Genomic DNA, 22500 nt, shown 5'->3' with positions numbered 1-22500 from the left:
CTCGGCCTGTCGGGGCTTTCTTGACGTCGATGAGAAAGACCGACGACGACTCAGTCCCGAATTAGATTTTTTCTTTACCATACACTAGAATTTCTTAATCAATACAATTTAATTTCCTGGTAGAACATCATTCCTTAGTTCCTCATCCCGGAGAAACCGACTTCTGGTTCTTGCTCGTCAGGACTTTTTGAGGAACTTCAGAAGAGCTTCTAGCCGCACAGCACAACACGCTGTCAAATCAATCACAGCATCTCTCATTGGTGCTGCCGCTTCCAGGAGTTCAGGATTGTCGGTAATAAAGAGAAATTGATTAGAAATCGAAGAAAACACCATGGCCGCCACCCCGCCTTATGAACCAAATAGAAATTGTCTGGGCCCCAAAAGGTGTGTTCCTTGGTACACCACCCCGTCCCATCATCTTTTGGATTGCGAATTCGAACCATAGTTACTATCGCCCCTTCTTTCCCGCTACTTCTTTCTCGCCTTCAGACTACCACCCACTACACTTCAGACATTCATAAATCTTTCATTACGGTGTCGTGGCCACTCCCTGATGCCCACACCTTTGTCCGCGTACGTCCACAGCATGGAGGAGAAGGAACCAACACAGACCCCACCACCGAAGGCCAATCGCAATCATCAAGAAAGCAATCTTTCATTATCCTTAAAAACCGGGCAACCGGATGAACGTGAACGATAGGTCTTCGGCACGGCACGGCACGGTACGGGCATTTTCCTTCGTTCGTTTGTGCTGGAAAATCAGCTTTCCCATCCCCGTCCAAGGACTGCCGTCTAAGCCTGTGTGTGTCTTCTTTGAAGGGGATAAGCAGAAGGAGCGGAGCAGCGGAAGTAAAGCTCATCGAATTCCTTGGCAAATGGACTAGCTCCTCCTTCGTCCATCTGGCTGATGAACTGAGTGTGTTCGCAAACAAGGACACCGGCCCATGTTCCGGGCCGTTACGGGAACAGAAAGATGAATAGTCCATAAGCGTACAGAGCAAGGCTGCACACGGGCTGGCAGTAGTGCAGACGGAAGGGAGCCTGTCTTCTCTCCTATGCTGACCGGGTAGTAGTAGCTGCTGGAACTTCCATTTTTAATTTCATATAAACCCCAGGCGTCCACACCACAGTCCAGTGAAGACGAGATTGTATTTCTCGAACTCTCTCTCTCTTGTCGTCGTTGTCGTCGAAAGCTGCTCGAATCGAAAGGATTCAGTACTTTGTTCTTTCCTTCCATTGTTTGATACACCAGGGATAGTGATTCAGGTTAAGATGATGCTGCTGCTGCTGCTGGAATTTAATTCTTTCTTTCCCCTTTCCCTAAAACGCACTCTTCTTCTCTGTCAGGTATCTGGAAGTCCTTAATTACAAACCGGTTGCAGCAAACGGCAACCGGAATACAAATATGCCGGTTCATTCCTGGGGGGGGGGGATTCAGCATCTTTGGGTGTGTCTGGATTCAGAAACGGAATCGACCCGTACGGTGTGCCCAGTTCATTCGTTAGTAACTCGAATCTAAACCATGACTCGTTCACGTATTGGCATGGGGGAAGATGCTGAGAACTCCAGCAAGGAATGTTTTTAATGATGCCAGTGAAAGCACCTTATCAAACGTTGAGAGTTGATCGATGTTTAGGACACTTTCCAAATGAATTCATCTCTTTTAATCATCGACAAAAGTTAAGGTTGACATTAGTTCGTTAATTTAAACTTCGTTAATTTAAAAAAAACTTTAAACCCTTTAAACTAGTATCGGAAGAAGTCAATGACCCGAATCCGCGTACTGTGCGTTTATGTGATGTGTACCGCACTTCGGTAGGAGAAGCATCAAACCGATACCGCGCGTTCACCACCAACCGATACGAAACGGGTAGTAGATGGTGCTGGCTGGTGGTGTGTGTCGTCGCCAGTTTGACCAACTTTTCATTCATACAATCGCCTCCTTCCCTGCCTCGCCCTTCGCCGCCCGTCTTCTTCTCGCGGTAACATCCCAAATTCATCGTCGTCTCGCGTCGTCTCTGTTGTACTCTCTCCCCCTTTCTCTCTCTTTCACTCGCTCTCTATATATCTCCGCGTGCTAGTGTACGAAGCACGAGTTTTTCTTTACTCAAGGTCATTTTTTGCCTCTTTAGCATGAGGCACCAGCATCGTGGTCGTCGTCGTCGTCGTCGTCGTCGATGCACCAACGAAAGCCGGCATCCACAGCATCGCCACCACTTGTTGCCATCGAGCGCCCGCCCATCCTATCCGACCCTCACCACTTTATAGTCTTTGGGTGCTGCTGGCCCCATAGGGCTCCACAATCTTTCTCTTTCTCTCGCTCGCTGTGCTTGTAGTACAAGGGTGCGCAATTGCGAAGCCATCGGTAGGTATAATACGACGCTGTCGTCGGTATTTCATGTTCTCTCCATCATCGTCATCAAATGAGCGGCATACGACAACACGTGGTTGTGGTGCTCGATGCTCATCATCTAGGCCAGCATAAATATCTTATGGAATATCCTGGATCTAGTAGTTTGGTCTAGAATAAGGGGCCTGGTTCGCACCTCACTGTCTACTATGTTACAGTCTGTTGCTACCTTGTTGCCGTTATGGTTTGAATAATGTTGTGTATCTTTATTTTCTTTGGTTCGTTGCGCTTTTATGCTGCCAAGGAAGGAAGGAATCTGATCACAAATCTCGAATGGGACAAACATTTATTTGTGCACCAACTGAAAACAGCAGCAGCAACACACATTTACGAAGGAGTTCGTAGAATTTTGCGCGGGCGCCCGCGCCCTCCGCAACATACAGCCGTAATTGGATGACGTCAATTAATGTCAAAAATGTTTATCTAAAATTGTTCTGTACCCCTTGGCGCTGCCCTCACAAACACACACACACACACACACACTAACAAGTGCTACTACTCCTACTCTTCTTTTTATGGGCAGTTCCGCCGGAACGTTATGTTTGCAGTGGTGTGCGCTGCTCCACACCGCCATCCTCTGTGCTGCTTGCAATTTCAGCCAGCATGCTGCTAGTACAACGCCATGCGACTCTCGGTATATCTCTATCTCTCCTCGACGCCGGCAATCAACGTCAACTCGCTTCTTCTTCTTCGTCATCGTCGTCCGCCGGCAGCACATGGCGGCGCCGGAACGCCACTGCTAAAACCGCCGGTGGGTCCACGCGGCCAGCAACAACAACAACGCCACAAGCTAGCCTGTACGCGCAGCGCTGTACGTTTGTGGCAAGTTTGTGTGTCTGGTTGATGAGCAATAAAAATCCCATGCCGCTACCTTCGTCAGCGTCAGCCAGACGGCCAGAGATTTCCAGCGCACCTTCAGAATGACAAGGGAGACACACCAAACACACACACACACACAGACCCCAGACAACCTTACACACAAATGGATACTTTGTGTGTAACTACGGTGGCGTCCGCTAGGCGACGATGTAGAGTGACGATGTGTTAAGCAAACATCCATTCCAGAGAGAGATAGAGAGAGAACGAGGAGCACACACCCATACATACCGGCATACCAAATGCCGGCTAAAGTTCTCAGAATATAATGTAGAGTGCACGGGGGCCGTGTTCTGGGGGGCCACATACAACACAAGGAGATACAGCACAATTGGTGCCACCAACGGCACACGGGATCGTGGTGATAACAAGCTGCTGTTGCTGCTGCTGCTGCTACCCCTGCTGGTGGTGCCACCAGCAATTGCGCTCAACACTGACTCAGCGATATCATCATCATCGTCATCATCAGCTGACTTGTCGCGATGCGTTTGCTTCGTCTCTTTTATTGCTTCGGTTTCCCCTTTTCCAAGTAAACTCTTTCTGTCCCACGTAGGTGCTGTCATGGGGTCCACACGGGCCCCGGGGTGCGTCAGAGAACGTGCTGAGTTGTTTTGACGCTCCCGGCGAGTCTAAGGAGTTCCATGAAACGATGAAACGTACCACACACACATCGATTTATGGTCGCAATCAGGCGGAAAGATGATCGGTGTGACGTGCGTAAAGACAATGTGGCAAAACGTCTCTTGCGGCATATATAACGGATGCATCGTTCTTACGGCGAGCGACACCATAGAAGCCGGAACGTTAAATTGTAACATTCATCAGCGTCATCATATGCTGCCCCTCAAAAGTCGTTCCACAAATCGTCATCGCTCAAATGCGCAGCTGATAACACCATTTCACACTTTGCTGCCGTTGGATAACCGTAACCTAAAAACATGATCATGAGATTAGCACGAGACGAGACAACACGTGCACAGGCACAGCGTACAGAGTTCAGAGGCGGAAGCACATGGCATTGGACCAAGCACCAACGAAACCAATGTCAGTGCCAGCGGCAGCGATATTCAAATGCACGCCCGGTCGTCGGCGTCGTCCCCCCTTGCGACCGGAAAGCACCGCCTCACACGACGCCAATTTTATGCCGGCACACCATTTGCGTTCTCACATGCAAACGATAACAACACAAAGCCGGCATCTGCCTGCCTGCCTGCCTGCATGTCAGACCAGCCAACCAACCGGCCAGGCCAAGGCAAGGCACCGAGCAGAATCGTGATCGGTTGAATGGAGGATAGAAAAGGTTAGCAGCTCTCTAAAACACACAACAAACCCCGTTCCACCCTGCCACCACGCTCGGTTTCACGCGCGTACGACGAAGCCAAAGTAGTAATGTGTTTCTCTCCCACCCAGTGAGTCATCGGGTGCGCGCGGTGTTGGGGTATCATCGTCCGAGCAGTTCCGTTTGCAGTTCAACCGGAGCACACATAGCATGCTTTGGTTCTAGACACAGTTCTGTGCGAGCAGCTGTTGCGCTGTGGTTTCATGGAATGACAGATGCCGGTACCGCGCAGCGGTTGCGTTGATGGTTTTTGTTGCTGCTGCTGCTGCTGGTGTCAGTTGTGCGAACGTGGAGGAGTAGGAGGAGGTCGAAGTGCAGTCATTTCTAATTTCCGTTCAATAATCGGAGACCGCGTCGAGTCTCGCTTCACCGAACCACGAAGCACATGAGAGATAGAGGGGCCGGGCCGCCGGCCGGCCGGCCGAAGACGACCTTTCATACTAAAAAGAAAAACAAAGAAACCCGCGTCTCATTGCGACCCCCCCATATTTTGGTGTTTGGGGGAGTAGGTGCATGCCTCGCGCAAACACTCTGGCGCACTCCTCCCGTCACCGGCAACGAAACGTCAAACACATTTTTCAGACTGCTCCGGTCACACACTGTGGGGCCTTTGGCGCGATATTGTAGTGTGTTCTCGAGCAAGCAGGCCTACCACCGGGACGGACGACACAGCCCGGCGGCTGGTTTTTGGTCCGCACGCACATCCGCCGGCGCGATTCGTAATCGTACCGACAGCCGTTGTCGTATGGATGGCACCACCATTCCCCCAAGGGTCGCCAGGGGACGGCTTGACGGGAGGACGGATACACACCACATGTGCGCGCGTGGTGTGTCTTCGCTAAATTGCCTCCTCGCCCCCTACCCTTCATCAGCGCGCGTGTGTTTGGATTTCGCGGTGATAGCCAGCAACAGCAGCAGCAGCTCCATTCCGCGAAGTAGAGAGTAAGCAAAATCCGCATCGCGTCAGAGCCACGATCGCAGAGCCTACTCAGAGACCTCGAGAGCTATTGCGCGGCAATCGTCATCCGCTAAGGTGAAGGAGAAGGAGGGGGTTGCGATAGCGAGCGAGCGAGCGACCGAGCACCACACACACCACCACCACCACCACAACGGGGCAAAGGAAGAAACGGGGAAAAAGGGCACACACATATAACGACCATCTTATTCGTGGCCTTTTTCTACGCCCCCTCGCAACGCCTGCTCCACCCCTTCCGAACAAAAAACCGCCCCCCCCCCCCCAACACCACACCACACAATATACATACATCATCATTCCGAAGAAACACACGATTGAGTGAGTTTCAGGTCTCTCTCTCTTGTGTGTGGAGGATCCGGTGGTCGGTTGGTCCCGCATACCGCGACCGGCGGGCCACCACACCCGACGGCTTTCGTCTCTTTTTCCAAGGCGGTCGATCGAGTAGTCGCTGCCAACCTCCATCATCCAGTCCTACCTTGGCGCGACGACGACCACCAGGCCAGATGATGATATCGAGAGTCACAAACAAGGAGCAGCACAACGCAAGGCAGAAAAAAAAAACTCGCAAGAAAGACTCCGACCGTGGCTCCTCCTTGGGTTGAGAGCACCATCACCGTCATCGTCGTCGTCGTCGTCGTCGTCGTCGTGGTACGCGCGCTCATTCGCTTGGCTCGCCCCATGGCTGTTTCAAATCAGCCTTAGCACAGGCACCGAAAGCGCACCGGCACCGGCACCGATCGACCGACCGACCGACCGACCGACCAACCGGACAGCACACCATTCATATTGGTGTGCCAGCAGCAGCGTGTGCGGGACCCGAGCACTCGAGCAGCGCGTAGAGCAACAAAGCGCACCACCACGGCATGGCATGACATGGCATGGCATGGCACAGCACACCATCCATCCATCTATCGAGCACAATCAGTCCGGGTCCGGGGCCTTTTTCGTATGCCGTGTGTCTCTGTTGTGTGCCGCGGCTTTCTCGTGTTTTCGAGGCGCACCGAACGCACCGGCACACTGTGCACCGTAGCGACAGCGCTGGTGGCCAAAAATCAACTCCGTGAACGAGAGTTTCGATTCTCCTCCATTCCCGGGCCCCATAATACTTTCACATGAAGGTTCAGAATTAACATTCTTCCACTCTTGAGCTGAGTAGCGAGTCGCTCAGCAATAATCCTTAATTGGTTGCAGTCTCGAACGATCAATCATGGGGCACAACGCGTCAGCGAATTATCTGAGTTGTCGTCCGAATAAACTCACCAAAGAGTTGGTGCTTTGGTACTTTGATCTTTTCCTATCTCCGATATTTACCTAAAACGAAAAGAGAGAGAACAAAAAAAGAGAGGAAATTAGTTTCTGCTTTACCCGAGAACGGAGTAATTCAATATGCTGCTTCAGTCAGAACCAGAACTGTAATGGGGAGGAATGTTGACCAGTCCGACATTCGGCACAATCCCACCGTGCCTCGACGGTCGGTGCTCCGATACGCTGAGTGCTCTTCTCGATGAGCACAGGCACAGGCAATCCCCACGGTTGCTTGTGCTGCTCGGTGCTCGGTGTGCGCTGTTGTGCTACGGGGTTCGGGGTGTCGATGTTCATTCTCGATGTTATTCCCCTGATCCCCGTCGGCGGCGGACACATTGCTGCTGCTGCTGCTGCTGCTGCTTGCGTCTTCTTCGCTTGGTCCGTGGGGTTTGGGTTTGCTGACGCTGTTTTGCTGTTGCTGCTATACACTCCCCTGCTGCTGCTGCTGCTGCTGCCAACACCACGTACTACTCATGGCGTCCCGTGTGCGCCGTGGTGCGTCGTGGCTCTGCGCGCTGGCACAACCAACGCAAAGGGGGCCACGAACGAGATGGCATACCATAAAGTTGGCCGCCCTCAGCCAGCCACGGAACAGCAGCGCAACAGCACACCAGCAGTAAAGAAGCGCACAAAGCATTAATACCGGAGGAGCGAGCTGTACCACTGGCGCTCGTGCCTCTGCCTTGCTTGCTGGCCTCCCTGTTCTGGGGGGGGCTAATGCTGCTTCAAATGCCCCCGATGTACGCTCTATCTCGCTCTCTCCATACCGCATCCGCAGCGGGCGAATGAGAACCCCTCCTCTCTCTCTGCTCCTTATTCCGGTCCTGGCTACTAATTTCGTTGCTCCACAAATGGTTGAGTGCTGATGTCGCATCGCAACTGACAGGTCACCCCCGATGAGATATGCCTCGACAAGAGAAGGAGAAGGAGCAGGAGGAGGAGGAGGCCATCACCAGGAGGCGGCGCACGCGTGTGGCACAACAGTGGCAAATGGTTCATCGCAATCAGTTCATCGCCGGATCGACACACAAAGGCTGGCCTGGCAGCGCAACCGTAGCAGCAGCAGCAGCAGCAGCGGCGGCAGCAAAATATGCGCGACAGAAGCGGCGTAAAAAGCGGACGAATGCGCGCGCGAACGTTGGTCGTATTTTCATCAAGCGCCCGCCGCTCGCTGCAAAAGTCCCTCTCTACTCCTTCTTCTACCACCCCTCCGATTCCACATTCATTACCGGGAGCTATATAGCTCTCGGTTGACGCAAGCAGCGCCCCGCGCAACCGGGGCGCGCGCAGAGGGTGGCGGCGCACACTGGTCGTAATAGTATTGGTAGTTTGTTATCTCCTCGGCACCGCCTGCTGGTGTGGTGTGCACGAATCGAGCACGAATCGAGCATAGTGGTGTGTGTAGCGAGCGAGCGAGCGAGCGAGCGCGGCGGCTGTCCGTGCTGTCGAAGGTTCGAGTTTCGCGGTCAGAGGTTTTAAGCAATTTCGCGCACACGTTGCAGCAACAGCAATAAAGGAAAAACGAAGCCCGCAAAACCCATTTCAACCGCTTACTGTGCGCATTATAACCCTTTGGCCAACACCAACCAACCAACCAACCGACCAGCCAGTCAGCCAGCGGGGGTGCGGGTGTTTCGGAATACACATGAAAACAATTATCGACCAACCACAGCGCACCGCACCGAGAGAACCACCGACGACCGACCACAGTAGTACGAGCGCGAACGCACATCGACCAGCAGCAGCAGCAGCAGTTCGTTCGATTCAGCGAGAGATAGCAATCGATGATGGACAGACACCACCGCGCGCGCAACCGTGGACGGGTGAATGGGGGTGAATACACCACCCCTATCACCCCTATTCCCCTCTTGCACACACTGCAACAAAGAGCGTTTTGGATTACGACAGCAGTTCTGACATACAATTCTGGAGGAGGCGCACACAGAAGGTTTTTTTTTTTTTTGGTGAATCCCAGTAGGCCGAGAGCGCGATACGATTTACGTTGACAGACAACCGTGGTAGAAGGTATGCACGAATAATAAATGAATATGCTCTTCCTCGCCATTACACACGGAGCTCAGGAAAAGGTAAAAACCGAGTAGTTAAAGGGGAATGAGACAATGAGACGCACCTCAACGTGAGTTTGAGATATGGGTTGGGAACGTGAGCGATTCTCGTGTCCTTTTTTTGCGGGGGGACGTGTCGAATTTGCGCGCCAATTTTCGAATATATTGACAGCCAAACGTGCAGATAAACTGTCTTTAGAAATTCATTTGTAGGAAGCAAATAGTATTACTTAGTACAAGATACTCCGAGAGAGAGAGAGAGAGTGTGTGTAAGTTGCGATAGATAAGGCCCACACACGTCAGCGACGGAACTGCATCTGTTTAATGCTACTTCTTTCGTCATGACTGTGGCGCGGCTGGCAGTCCTTTGGAGCGCACTCGAGATGATACGCCTGGCGCCGGCATAATCATGTTAATGAATACGCGACGTGTGACCGCGACGCGATGTCGTATGCCCCCATACCGCTTTCTCTACCGACTGCGACCATCGGAAGCTCAGTGTTCAAGCATCCGTAAGTCACCGATAGGCCAATGGGCGGACCAACGAACGGTAACACTTCAAACTTTTTACATCACAACGGAGCACACGGATCGTTACCATGCCAGGCAGGCTTCGCCATCAAATGTACACATCCAACCAACGTTTACTAGATGTGTTTTGACGTGACGCATTCTGAACCATATTGTATAGTAACTGTAGCGAATGCGAATTAATTTAACATAATACGTATGCGAAGGATACCAGCTTCATCAAATCAACGCATCACAAAATAAACAATCAAATCACAAAAAAGGGATACCGTCCCCCAAGCGCACCGTGGTGGTGCTGAAAGAATTAAGCTTTATAGTCGTTGGGAAAGGTTAGGGTCATCGTCAAAAGGAGAGCGAGATTGAGAACAAAAAAAAAAAACAAAATAAAACACGCGAGACAAAATGCGCACCCCACCTACTGCCACCCCGCGTACCGCGCACAAAAGCTATACACAGTAACAATACATAAAACCTCGCATACGGAAACAGTCATCCAACCAACCCCATGGAGACGTTGCTGCTGAAGATTGAACACAAAAAAAAAAAACAAAACGAATCTGCCTCTGATGCCGGCATCTATAAAACGACGACCGGCTGGCTGGCTGGGTGGCTGGCTGGTAGATTGGGCTGGGTGGGTGGGTGGTCGTTTGCTATTGGCACGCGTAGTTTGCCGGCTTGGGTTGGTCTGGTCTGGGTCTGGCAAGCGAGCTTTCGAAGCAAAATATAAACAAAATAACCACCACCTTCACCAACACAACCCTTCTTACTTTGCGACGCGGCCGTGCTTCCTGCTTCTAGCTTCGGAGTATGGTACACGCGTCTGTCTGGCTCTACACCCCCTGTCGTCCTCCTGCAGCTGCTGTTCATCGACTAGGTGACGTAGAGCACGAAATTCAACGACCCTAGCCGAGTGTAAGAATGGGACAGATTGATATGCCTTTCTTCCATCTACTCCACACACGCTCCATCGCTTGTCACAACATACAACAATGTTATCTATCCACACACTCCAAAAGGCCGGTCGCAGATCCCGCCAATACCTCCCTCGCCATACATCATTCCGAATTGTTACGCGACTTATCAGAGTGGAGAGGTCGTGCACATACCCTCGTTCAAATCTATCTACTATCATATGCTTCATATTTTTATGGAGAAATATTTAATATATTATTCAAACACTGGCAGTTTACTGGATCCTCTATAGGCAATGCTGATCTTTTTAATGGCTGATGCTCCGCCATTGCATAATCATAACGTTTGCTTCAGTTTTCTGCAATAACATAACATTCAGTAGTATGCATTTTCTTGTTTAGAGAATTTCTCATTTTGCTCTGCGCCGGAAACACATATCACAGATCTCTCTGCACATTAACGAGAAGAAAAAAAACCGCGCCATAGTAGAACCTTTAATTCCACTTTTCTTTACTCAGGACTCCAATACATTCTTTCATAACCCAGAAAACTCCTGCAACCATTCCCTTCGGAACCACCACCTGCCGTATAGAGAGAAGCCCTGGAAGGTTGTGACGGTTCTACTGGAAGTAAAATTATCGTCCAGTGAACCAGCTGTTCGAGGTAAGCTTGTGTCCCAGGAAGAGAGAAACAAAACGTAAGTATTACGTCAAGCAGCATACGGTTACGGTAAATGCTTTTCCCCATATACCCTGGAGTGTACCGGTTCACCGATAAGTCAAAAGTTTCCCCAACGTAGAGCTTCCTTCCAACAGAATCAAATATGCGCCTGGCGTTGCTGAACCGTAGCGAACCCCCTTCGTATACCGTTTCTGCTCCAGCTGTGTCTAGAGTATCGCGCAAAAGCATCCAAATAGCACACCACTATAAGTTGAGGAATGTCGAAGGTACAATTAAATAATGAACTTAGCGTTCTCTGCGCAGTTCTCGACTCAGACGACAACCAGGACGTGGCTGTCGACTTCGTGTATTACCTCAGAGACTGTGAGTTAAGCAAAAACCCAAACCGAAAGACTGTTTTCATGGCGCCGGCATTCCTACAACCAGAACTCGAAATGCCCCGAAAACCTCCACTTATCATTCGGTTGTACCCGGTTGTTCGGAACGGTTCAGTGGATTCCGTGGTACGGTCTTTTGCGATAAACAGGAAGCATAGTTCCTCTATCTTCATCATCACACCACGCAAACACACATACACACACAACCTACACTGAACGAAAACTGTGATCGGGCCATCCCGTCCAGAGAATTCGCTGTATACACAGCTGTAGCAACCCGTCCATCTATTCCAACACCCCACCGGAGCAGTCCGCGCCTATTCTAACAGGAAAAACATATTTTGCTCGCTGTTCGCAAGCGCCTCTGTGGTAGAGGAGAGTCCAGGTATCCAGTACTACAAGCTTCTCTCCTTCATGGACTAATGAGCACGCAGAGAGTCGAGGGAGGGTTTTCCGTAATATCTTGGGAATTCTCACACCAGGTTAGAAGAAGCCGACCGACGCTCACAAAACGCTCCGGGTAAGTCGTTTCTTGCGGAAAAGTGCCACGCGTCCTTCCACCTCACATTGAGACCTCCTTCCTTTTCCCTTCTGTTTCACCTGCACGCAAAGGAAACAACAACAATGATAGACTAACCCTTGAGGACTAAGGCTGACTCATGGTGCAGGTGCAGATCAGGGCCGCCGACCGACGGCCAGAGCCATCCACCGGTCGCCTAATGGGTAGGGCAATAGAAAAAGACGATTCCAGCACGAGTTCCCAGCACATCGTGCTCATTGCTGTTGTTGTTTTTGTTGTTGTTATGGGTAAGGCAGAAAGAAAATTTCATTTTCCTTGCCAGTGCCGCAGACCGAGCGAGCAGCCGGTTTTTGGTCTTGGAAAAGACCGGGGACCAGGAGACATTTTCTGAACTTAAGCATAGCGACGTAGCATAGCTACAGGCAGAGAGGTCTGTGTGCCAATGGCCAGATTACGAAGAGCGTGTAGCGCAGGTGACTGTGATCGTCGGTGTACTATGAGCGCCAGATCCTGGGCCTGCCGACAGTCCGGGATAGTGGGTTGAAAATTGACCAGAAAACGATCCAAAAATCGTTTAATATTAACATCGTTTGACGTTTAACAGAAATGTCCACTGTTTTTATGAAATCATTTAGAAAATAATGAGAAATATCAAATATGGAGCTAAAGAAGATAGAATAGAATTCAACAACATCGGAAAAAAACAAGATTCAAAGATCAAGACAATCCACCTGAAACACCGTCGACACTAACTTTAGACCGTCCGATTGGCCAGTTGTATCCCAGTGTGCCGGGACGGTCGAGAGCAAGGCACATCGACGTAACAGAGTGCCACAACAGCACTGCTGCCTGCCTTGCTATCTTTTTGCTCGAGGTTCTCATTCACAGACGTCAACACTGACTTTGTCCGTATACCCGGTGTGTTCTCTCTGCTGACACTGAACCGTCACAGCTTTCGGAACACCGCCAGCCATGGGCTTTTTCGTATGTATAAGTGGAGTTCGCGAAGCAGGAACGCTCGTGTCTGGTAGACTGACACAGTCAGGAAAAACCCCACATCTGGCAAAAACGAAACGCACAGTGGCGAAAGAGATGTCCTTTCGCTTTTTCTACAGATAGACATTCCTTGGAAAACCCGGACCGGAATGTCGGTAGTGCGAGGCTCACACAATCAAATGAATGTCCTTCCATTCCACCACCGACTGTGCAAGGAGAGGAATATGAATTTGCAACATCCAGGATGGCGGATGACGATGGTGGACCAAGTATTGCATTGACATTGCCGGTGCCAATTGACGTAGACTTTTTCCGGTCATGGAAACAACATGATGCTGTTGGCAGTTAAAAAGCAACCCAGAACTGCTTGATACAGAGTAGCCTCTTTTTGCAGCATCCTTGGATCCTTGGTCTGATCCAAACTTTATATCTTTTTCGCTTGGTTACTTCTTTTGGTTCGAAGTGTGTTAGGAAAAAAAACTATTGAGACAGACAAAACGATAGAAGTATTTAGTCAGAGGATGTTCAAATATTCCAAGAACGTTAGTCACATCAAAAACACCTAGACAAAAGTAGCTATTTCATGAACGTTTCATGTTCCACCGGATGGCGATAATGCCGCCAAACCGACAAAGCATCTGAACATTCAGAAAGCTTTTCGCCGGAAATGACTTGACAATATCCTATTTCATATCACCACCATTTCATTGCAAATCCGTCAGCAAACCTGGCAAGCCGGTGGGCGACTTACTGACGGCTACCGTACCACCGCCCTTGCTCTATCTGCAGAAAACAAATAAATCTTCGATCGTTTTGTCGACGATTAAGCATACCCACAGGCACCATCAGGATGGTTACGAGCGAAACGATGTCTGTTAATGACGCAACGCATAACTGACAGGAAAATACAGACCCGCATGCATTGGTGTGCCACTGGCAGAATGCAAGCAGGCAGTGCGACCTAGGGAGAATACAAATAACGCACATAAAAAATGCCATGCCAACAACGGTCGATGCTTCAAGCATCATCATGACCTAGGGCAACCTCCGAGATTTGGACCATCGGTGGTACATACGGTACACACGCATTCGTTCGTTCGTTTCGTTTCGTCCGCCCGTCCATCCATCCGTCAGCAGATCCTCGTGCTCTCGTGTGTTGTCTCATGAATATTCTCTTCTACAGCGTTCTTCTGTTCTTTCTAAATTGCCGTAGTGTCGCTTCACGGAAGTTCTTCTTCATTTTCATTGCGCGTTACGCTCGTTAAGAAACGTGAATGGCAGAAACAGCAACGGAATTGTTGTTATTGGCGATTGTCTGTCCCGAGGCGCTGTTTACGATGATGTGTTCGTTGCCGTTGCCTTTCGTCGCCTCTGGTGCACGTGTTCTTTGGCGCGCAAAAGTGCAGGTCTTTAAAAGGCATCGCACTACTGGTCTGTCTGTCATACCACATCACAGCTGAGCAGCCACGAGAATCCTGGTTCGATTGAACGATAACGGCGGGATTGATACGTACCTGGAAGCAGAGAAGAGAGAAGAAAAGAAAAGATGACGTTAGGAACAGACCAGATTCAAATTCACGACAATGATTTCGATCAATGGTTTTGGCAAACAACACACCAAGATAGCAGAGCTAGCAGGTGGCACCATGGTCGTGTCTCGTGTGCGGTGCACGTGAATGTTTTCCCCTCCCGAACGTGCACGTGGGTAAGTTGTAGCCGGTCAAATATGCTTCAATCAGCTACAGCACAGCGCCGTGGTATAGAAGCATTCGGATCGAAAAGGGCCTTAAAGCGAAAACGGGACAACAACACCGCAACCACTTGGCATCGCACCCGCTCTTGAAACACATATACATACAGCCTCTAACTACACATGGCCGTTGGCACAAGGAACAGAGCATCATATCACAGCGGGCAACGGGCGTCGCTTTGCTGATAATTTGGAACGGACCTTTTTCTCACCCTTCCACAACTTTCTATCCAACGCATACTAACCCCTCGCTCCGCGGGCGCCGCACCACGCGACTACACACACGTGTCGTTATCGAGTGAAGCCGGCTGCTTGCTTACCGGCAAAAGCCCCTGATCCCCACCCAACAACCCTACCACCGCGCAACCATCTCCCCCCCGGTACAAATAGCCGGCATCGCACATTCCCGGAGACCAATGCCGTGGTGTGTGTCGGGCCATCATAGGTTAGTGGTGCGTGGTGTGGAGCAGCATAAAAGTGGAGAGACTTTTGCGATGTCCACAGTTTAGGAATGCGTACGATGCCTACCAAAGGCACGCACAGGAACAAATCCATGCATAAGTGTGTGTGCGTTTGTGTGTGTTTTGTCGTTCGATGATTTCATTCATAGAACCAACGCTCGTCGATCAACGAGAATTTTGAAGAATCCGAGGATGGTGATGGTGGTGGTGGTGGTTGCGTTGCGTATCCGGGTGTGTTTTCTGCCGAATTTCGACCGTTCCATCGTTCACTCCGGATGATGCAGTGGCCATCGGCAAAACAGGCGCAGTGACAGCGCCAGTCATTCCAACCTGTCGCATGCCTGAGCCGCCAAGTGATGCATAGAGCGTGTCGTATGCGTATAGAATAGAACATATCTGTTGGAGACTGTTTGGCATGCCATGTGACCACTGGTTCATCCATGGGAATCGCTCACCGGTTACTGTGCCACAGAGTTTGCATACTACGCTTCATGCTTGTCGTCCCGAGACCTCCAGTGGTCCATATGTCGCTAGAATGATCCGCCATCATCGTCGTCATACTGCGACAGAACCATCCAATATATGACACCTCTTCTTCCGGTACTACAGAGCGTTAGAAGCACGCACGCTCTATCGTTGCGTTAACCGGCTAAAGAGACAGAAACATACACACACACAACCACGGAACGAACGATGTGCGTTCGTCGAGAGAAAACATAAACGAGTTTGTGAGCATAACAAAAACTCGCTTTCACACACATCGCGCGCGCCATCACCAAATCAGGGCGCGTGTGGTGAGGGGGTTGGTGGTGGTAGGTGCAGGACTGGTAAGGGTTTTATTATGAAACGTTCGCCCGGCTCCGGAGGTTCTGTGAAACACTGAGCAGCAACATACACACACACGGTCCCGCCTCCTCCTCTATCTTTTCCTTCTTTCTCTCCCTTGCCACGTTACCATCGCACTCCAACATCGCTAGGCCGGCAGCAGCAGCAGCAGCAGCAGCAGCCGTAGCATAAAAAAGGGAACTCGTCTCGGGATCCACTTACGGCTGATACGACCTTGAAAAGCTGCCACTCGATCAGCTGATGGTGGGACGGTGGTCTAATCGTAGTAGCAGCTACCACATCACCATCACCACACCATAGGCATTGCGTTCTGCATAGGCGCTTGCTACGTTGTCATGGCAGCATGGTCGGTCTTTTTATTTGGCTTCGGCAATGTCTACTCTGATGTTAGAGCATACGAAACGTAGTATGAGTGCTACTATGTAGAATAGTAGTAACTTTAGTTTTCCATACACGCAACAGTACAAATGTTCATGTACACCCGGTGGTCGGCCGGTCGGTTTATCGCAGTGTAAAAGGTGCTAACATAACAATGAAACCTCTCCTCCAAGAGACACGAGACCAGTGAAAGGTATGTTGCAAAAAGATGCGAAACTAAAAAGTTAAAAAGAAGCACGTGCTGGTGTACAATACTATTCCATTTCCGAGGGCAGATACCACACTCCAAAATAACGGCACACCACCCACGTGTTGCACCAGCCGTGCAGTGATTCATCATCTCGCGGGAATTCGTGAGGAAGGCAAGCGAGACTTCACAAGTACATTGGCAGAGAGAGAGAGAGAAAGAGAGCAAAGTAGTGTGCAAGTCATTATGTGATGACGATGAAGGCACAGCCAGTGGAGTCGCGGTCATGTTGCTGGAGGACGGAGACGACTTGTTATCACCGCGATCTAATATACAACCTTCTGACACTTTTCTCCATTCTACAGGATCTCCCGGAAGGGGGGGAGGGCTTGAGTTATTTAGTGTTGCGTTTTGTCATTCCAAAAGCCACCCACCGGGAAGGCGCCTACCTGTTGCGCATAACATTTCTCTGACTCTTTACACACTCTCTCTCTGCACTTGATATAGCAGACAGTTTTTTTTTGGTTGGTTTTTCCAACGAAATCAACATGCTGACCAATACACCAAAAGTTAACTCGGATCCAATCGCAATGCCAAGCCTACTTAGTCGTTCGTGTCGCTTTAACGACCCCATTGTCATCATCATTCCGTGTTGTTATCAATCCCCACAGTATATGGCTTCATACAGTACAGAATACCTCGGCACAATCAGCTGATGATCAACCGTTTTCCCAGCCACTGACCAATGAATCACACGATGACGATAATCGTCACCAATCCTCCCCTTCATCAGCTGATGAATCACATCACACACTGTGTGTATTGTCAACAAACTATTACAAAAATCCTTGTGCCTTATCTCGACGGCAGAAGACGCGTGCCATACGACCACCCTACCCACCCACCACCCCACGGTACTCAGAGTAGCTGCTTTTGGTGAGCAGCAGCAGCAGCAGCAGCGGCAAAGACAAAGGATGGAACAGGGGAAGTGTCACGGTGTACCTGAAGCTACCACCATCAACAAATCCCCTCGCCTACCACCCCCCCTTCGCCACACTCTCTCTCTCTAACCTATCAGCCAGGGTGGTGGTGTGGGACAGAGCTGCAGACAACGCGGCGCCAGCCTGTCTGAGAACCAAATGGAATCAGCATCAGAGGTTCAGAGGGGGGAGGGAGGGAGGAAGGGAAGGAGAACAGCATTCGCCATTGCCCCCCTTTTTTTTCTCTGACGTAATACGAACGCGACCGACTGTAAACAAACGTCGTTTCGGTAACCCGCCAGATGACGGAGGCGCCGATGATGGCGACGACGAGTTACGGCGGCAAAGGAGGAGGTAGGTAGCGTCGGCAGCACACAAGGAGACGTTGATTTTTTTTTATTTTTTCCCTTTCTTACATCATCGCGAACGCCACACAACAAGTGGGCAACAGAGCGCGAGCGAGCAATTGGCGAGTACGGAAGGCAGGCAGGCAGGCAAGTGATGAAGGTCCGGACCAGCCCAGAGAGTCGACGGAGACGACGACGGGGGGTCAATGAACGGTAAAACCCATCGCCCCTTCCTCCGCCGCCGCTCAACAAACGGCGCTTTCAATTATCGTCACCGGGCGGCGCACGAGAGACTTTGTTATGGTTCGGCGATGAGTTGAAATGACGAAGGACGCCAGTTTTCTTAATCAATATGGTTCTCACTATGCGCTTGTTTCTCTGGTTTTTGGTACCACCGGTCGGGTTAATATGTAACTGCAGTTTGAGGGGAAAAAAAGCTCTTATTCGACGACCTAGAACCATTCCGTGTTCTAGAACCGTGTCCTGAAGATACTCGGTAGCTTCACTTGCAGATGCGCCCAGTATCGTAAAACAACTTCCATGAAAAAGCAACAGCGTGTTCTATATTTCAGCGCCAAGGAATACCCAGGAAACGCGATACCATATATTAAACCCGACACGGTGGTGTACAGAACATTCTCGTCTCCTCGTTGCTGCTAGAAGCTAAAACGAACTCCTTCGCTCTCTTTCTCTCGCTATGTACATGTGCTTTGAGCGTAAATTCACGTGTAAAAAAAGCATAAGTTGAAAGGAGTTGCTACTCCTGCTGCCACCATAGCCATTGGCCCTGAAGAGCAAGTAGTAAATGGAAAGAGTTTCACCAAAATTCCCTTTGGTGACCGTGACCTAAAGAAAGAGAGCGCGAAGATAGAAAAGGATACCAAGCACACAGCACAGCAGCACAAAAACAAAACGGCTTCCAATAACGTAACGAATTGACGGTATAACAAATCATGCAAGTGCCCAAATCCAAACCGGCGACGATCGCATCCAAGTACACATCGCAACTGTTTTCGAACAATTATTAACTGCGCTGAAAAGCAAGCCTTGCGAAAGCTAGAACGTACATCCTCTGCAGTTGAAAACCAGACTCCAAGGGTCAAGGATGCGAGGAAGACTAAGCTTACCACAACCTAGATTTTCTATTTTACGTTATCCTTCTTTTTTGCCTGTGGAAATCAAAACGCAATACGAGTAAAAATCTGTTGAAGATACGAGTGATTCAACATACGAACCAGCAAAAGAAGAACTTTAAAAAAGAAAGAGAAAATTGCGCATAACATTTTGGAAATCATCGTAAGGTTTTTATCGCGTCATGTTTAAAACCACAGCATAACGATTTAAAAAAAGTTACTCCCTGCGAAACAGAGTTGAAAGCGATGGTTGAAAAGGAAGAAGCGCGACTTCACGAGAAAACTCCGACCAACCATCTCCCGGTTGCCTCGGTCACCCCCCCTTCGGTGTGCCAATAGTAGGGGGAGACTTTCGATTTCAGGAGGTACTTTCTCCGGTGGCAGTAGAGTACTGCCACAGAATTTCCCAGACGCGTACACACACACACACACACACACACACAATCGGCTGCTAGGCGTCTATCGATGTGGACAGAAAAGAACGTCGCTACCGCACCAACCACCCACCACCCACCACGGGCCACCGAAGCAATGGATGGAGCACGTCAAAAAGTGCGCGCCTTCAACAGGTTAGTACGGTGTGGTGGTTGTTTGCCGCCACCCCAAAAACCATTCACCACCTTCGTCTCATCGACCCGCCACCAGCACCATTCCCCCAAAAACCCACACTGTATCTGTAGAACTTTTGAGGGATGGGAAAAATGGAAACGGAAACATTGGACCAGCTGGCATGGCAGCAAGAGACCCGGAAAGTTCAGCCGCTCTTTTTGGATACACATGTTTTTGTGATTCATTTTTCTTTTTGTTGCAGCTCGTTGCTAAGCAACACGTCCCCGCCGTGCTGTAGAGATGCTCTTGATACTTATCATACAGTATTTTATTACACTTTATTGGTGCACCCTTTGCGTTGCGGCAAACATCTTGAACTCCAATCATCCGGTGAGAGGAATTGAAGGTCAATTTGCAAGAGGAGGATATTCTCCTTCGGCCAAGCATAGGAAACGCGGCTGTTCGGTGAAGGTCATTGTGGTTGCGAGAGAGGGTGGTCTCTGCGCGGCGTTCCGCATTTCATCGGGGAAATCATGAATGAAAGGTTTGTTTACATTTGGTTTTATCTACTCTACTTGCTTCTTTTTCCCTCTTCACCCCCCCCCCCCCCCCCCCCCCCCCCCAAATTCAACTGAGTGTGCGGGGAGTTGTAGGCACTCTACCGACACCCTCGACTACACAGGTGCGGGGTGGGGGTCTTACGTTTATTCCTCATTCCACAGGCAGACGAGACTTCATGCACCGCCACCGTTATATTTCGTGGCATCTCGTCCGTGATCCGCTGGCTCCTGCCGGTTGGGTTGTGGCCCGATGTTGTAAATGGTAGGGGGGAGGGGGGGAAGGTGTGTGATTGAGCTTCGTTTTTTTTTTCACTTTCATTCACAGACACAACGGGTCTGCCGCGCGTTCGCTTTCAAACGAGACAAACTCTTCTTATTGGAGATTATGTCGGTTTTATGCGAATACGACCACGTGGTGCCGCCAAGCGCGTAATTTGAGATGAATTTCTAGCGAAAGCAAACTTACTTTTGATTTTTATATGGTAGTCAATGTTCACCTTCAATGCTGGTATCGCGCGCTTCCTGCGCTATCAGTGACGTTTGATGTCGATGAACGAGGATTTTGCAAAACGACTATACCGCCTTAAACACAGTTTGTTGCCACACAAGCCGCGGCTTCGATACACACTCGCACACTGCTGTTTATCGATTTAAACGACACATTCACTAAACTCTTCACTTTGTCAACCTAGCCTACGCATAATGCTATCATCATCCGTTTCTTAAGTTTATCAAAATGCTGCAGAACGAAATTGTTATCATTTAAGCGGAACATTAACAGAAAAACCCCGTTATAATTCAAAACTGATGGCTAGGAATAGTATTCTTTACATAACGACTTGAATATTGGGAATTGCTGAATACTAAACCCCGACCACTGCAGCTTATGCTGCAATATTGCTTCTTTTGAAACTTTTTCTCGCGGCAGTTCTTAGCCCAACTGCCCAAAATTTCACCATGAATCGCCTGTGTTAACTTTTTTACGTGGCAAAGGCAAATCGTATGGGGCCATGTATGATCACGGCCCCGCAGCAACGGGTTGAGACAGAGCACACATGCCCACATGGCACTGTGTGCGTGTAGCTTTCGCATGTGTCACCCACTCCCAGCAGCGCACGCACGCACGAGGGGGAGGGGTTTTTGAACGAAACGAGCACGAAAGTGCCGAAAAACTAGTGGGGCCAATGTAGTAGAGCGCATCCCCTCAGGCAGACCCCGTGCTGCTGCTGCTGCAATACCAAGCAGACCAATTTATTAGACTGTCACTCACCGGTGACAGAGCCGCAGCGATAGAAAGTACACACGCATGGTGTGCTGCTGGTGTGAGTGCGAGAGCAGGGGAGAGCTATAGTGAGGATCGCGGAAGAAACAAAAAAAACATAAAACATCTATCGTCATTGATCATCAGCTGCGCAGCTCTCCGTGAGACAACGAAGCCGGATTCTGCTGGGTTTCTTCTTGGCGATGTTTTTGACGTATGACATGCGATGTTTTTTTTTTGCTTCCTTTCGCATCGTCCTCTTTGCGTCCTGTCACGTCTGTCGAAGAGATGATCAACTCGGGAGGATAATTTTTTAATCTAACTGACAACATAGACAGGGGGGATGGTGGTGGGTTAGTCCTCTATCATCCTTCTTCTCGCACGCTCTCTCTCTCTGCAATGCAAATAGACGGAATGAGCGACTATGTATGCACGTGTGTGACGGGCCGCCGCCTGCCTGCTGTTGTTTTTGTGTTTTCCTCGAAATATACATTCGGCAGGTATCCACACACACACACACGCACAACAGTAGCGGATCGCAGGCCCTGTCGGAACGATACCACGTAACGCGCCGCCGAGTGCCGCGGTTAGCACCGCGCGCGTCCTGTGCCTTGCTTCAACTTTGTACGCTTTTTGGCACGGTTTCGTAGATTTCTTGCCTTGCGTTGTGCTTACAAACCACCACCGAACGCAACCTTCTCTCTGCTGCGCTTACTTTTGATAACGTGGACCGAACGAAAGCGCAACTTCCTCACATACCACGGGCTCCGGTCAGCGCGATGATCGCGGTCGCGGTCGCTGGCGCGCGCGCGCGCGCGATCTGAGCCGCTTAGCAGCGCGCACACGGGGTTTGACACAAATCTTGCTTCACATATTCTCTTCTGCTTTATCGTGCCTGCTTCTTCCTTCTACCGCAACGGGCGCGCACTTTCGAGTGGGGGGTGTTCGCACACGTTCGTTGCCGCTCTGCCCAAAGCCAAAACTCGATCGGCGCACGTATTCTGGTCTGGAGGTTTTTCCAAGGTTTTCACTTTTTCAGGTCACGGCAGACCCTCCTGC

General features: G+C 50.2%; 1 protein-coding gene and 1 long non-coding RNA gene across 13 annotated transcripts in view; both read right to left on the bottom strand.

Moving 5' to 3' along the window:
• LOC125959064 (trithorax group protein osa) overlaps positions 1 to 22500 on the bottom strand; it is a 124306-nt gene that overhangs the window by 24439 nt on the left and 77367 nt on the right. For 9 of the 12 annotated variants that reach the window (XM_049691805.1, XM_049691808.1, XM_049691810.1 and 6 more), the window contains exon 5: positions 6862 to 6912. The exons of 2 other annotated variants lie outside the window; for them this stretch is intronic. In XM_049691805.1, the coding sequence (XP_049547762.1) occupies positions 6862 to 6912 (51 nt within the window). Of the gene's footprint in view, positions 1 to 6861; positions 6913 to 8460; positions 8669 to 22500 lie in introns of those variants that run through there. One more of the 12 variants, XM_049691815.1, reaches the window with a different exon arrangement.
• LOC125959095 (uncharacterized) overlaps positions 14423 to 22500 on the bottom strand; it is an 8179-nt gene continuing 101 nt past the window's right edge. The window contains exons 1-3 of the long non-coding RNA XR_007469753.1: positions 22157 to 22500; positions 20647 to 20919; positions 14423 to 14503 (exon numbers count right to left, since the gene is read on the bottom strand). The exon at positions 22157 to 22500 is cut by the window's right edge and continues 101 nt beyond it. This is a non-coding gene — a long non-coding RNA (uncharacterized LOC125959095). The remainder of the gene's footprint in view (positions 14504 to 20646; positions 20920 to 22156) is intronic.

The sequence above is a fragment of the Anopheles darlingi genome, chromosome 2 (assembly GCF_943734745.1).
Source record: "Anopheles darlingi chromosome 2, idAnoDarlMG_H_01, whole genome shotgun sequence".
NCBI lineage: Eukaryota > Metazoa > Arthropoda > Insecta > Diptera > Culicidae > Anopheles > Anopheles darlingi.
Note: the sequence above shows the minus strand (reverse complement) of the source record. Positions and strands in the feature narration are given on the sequence as shown.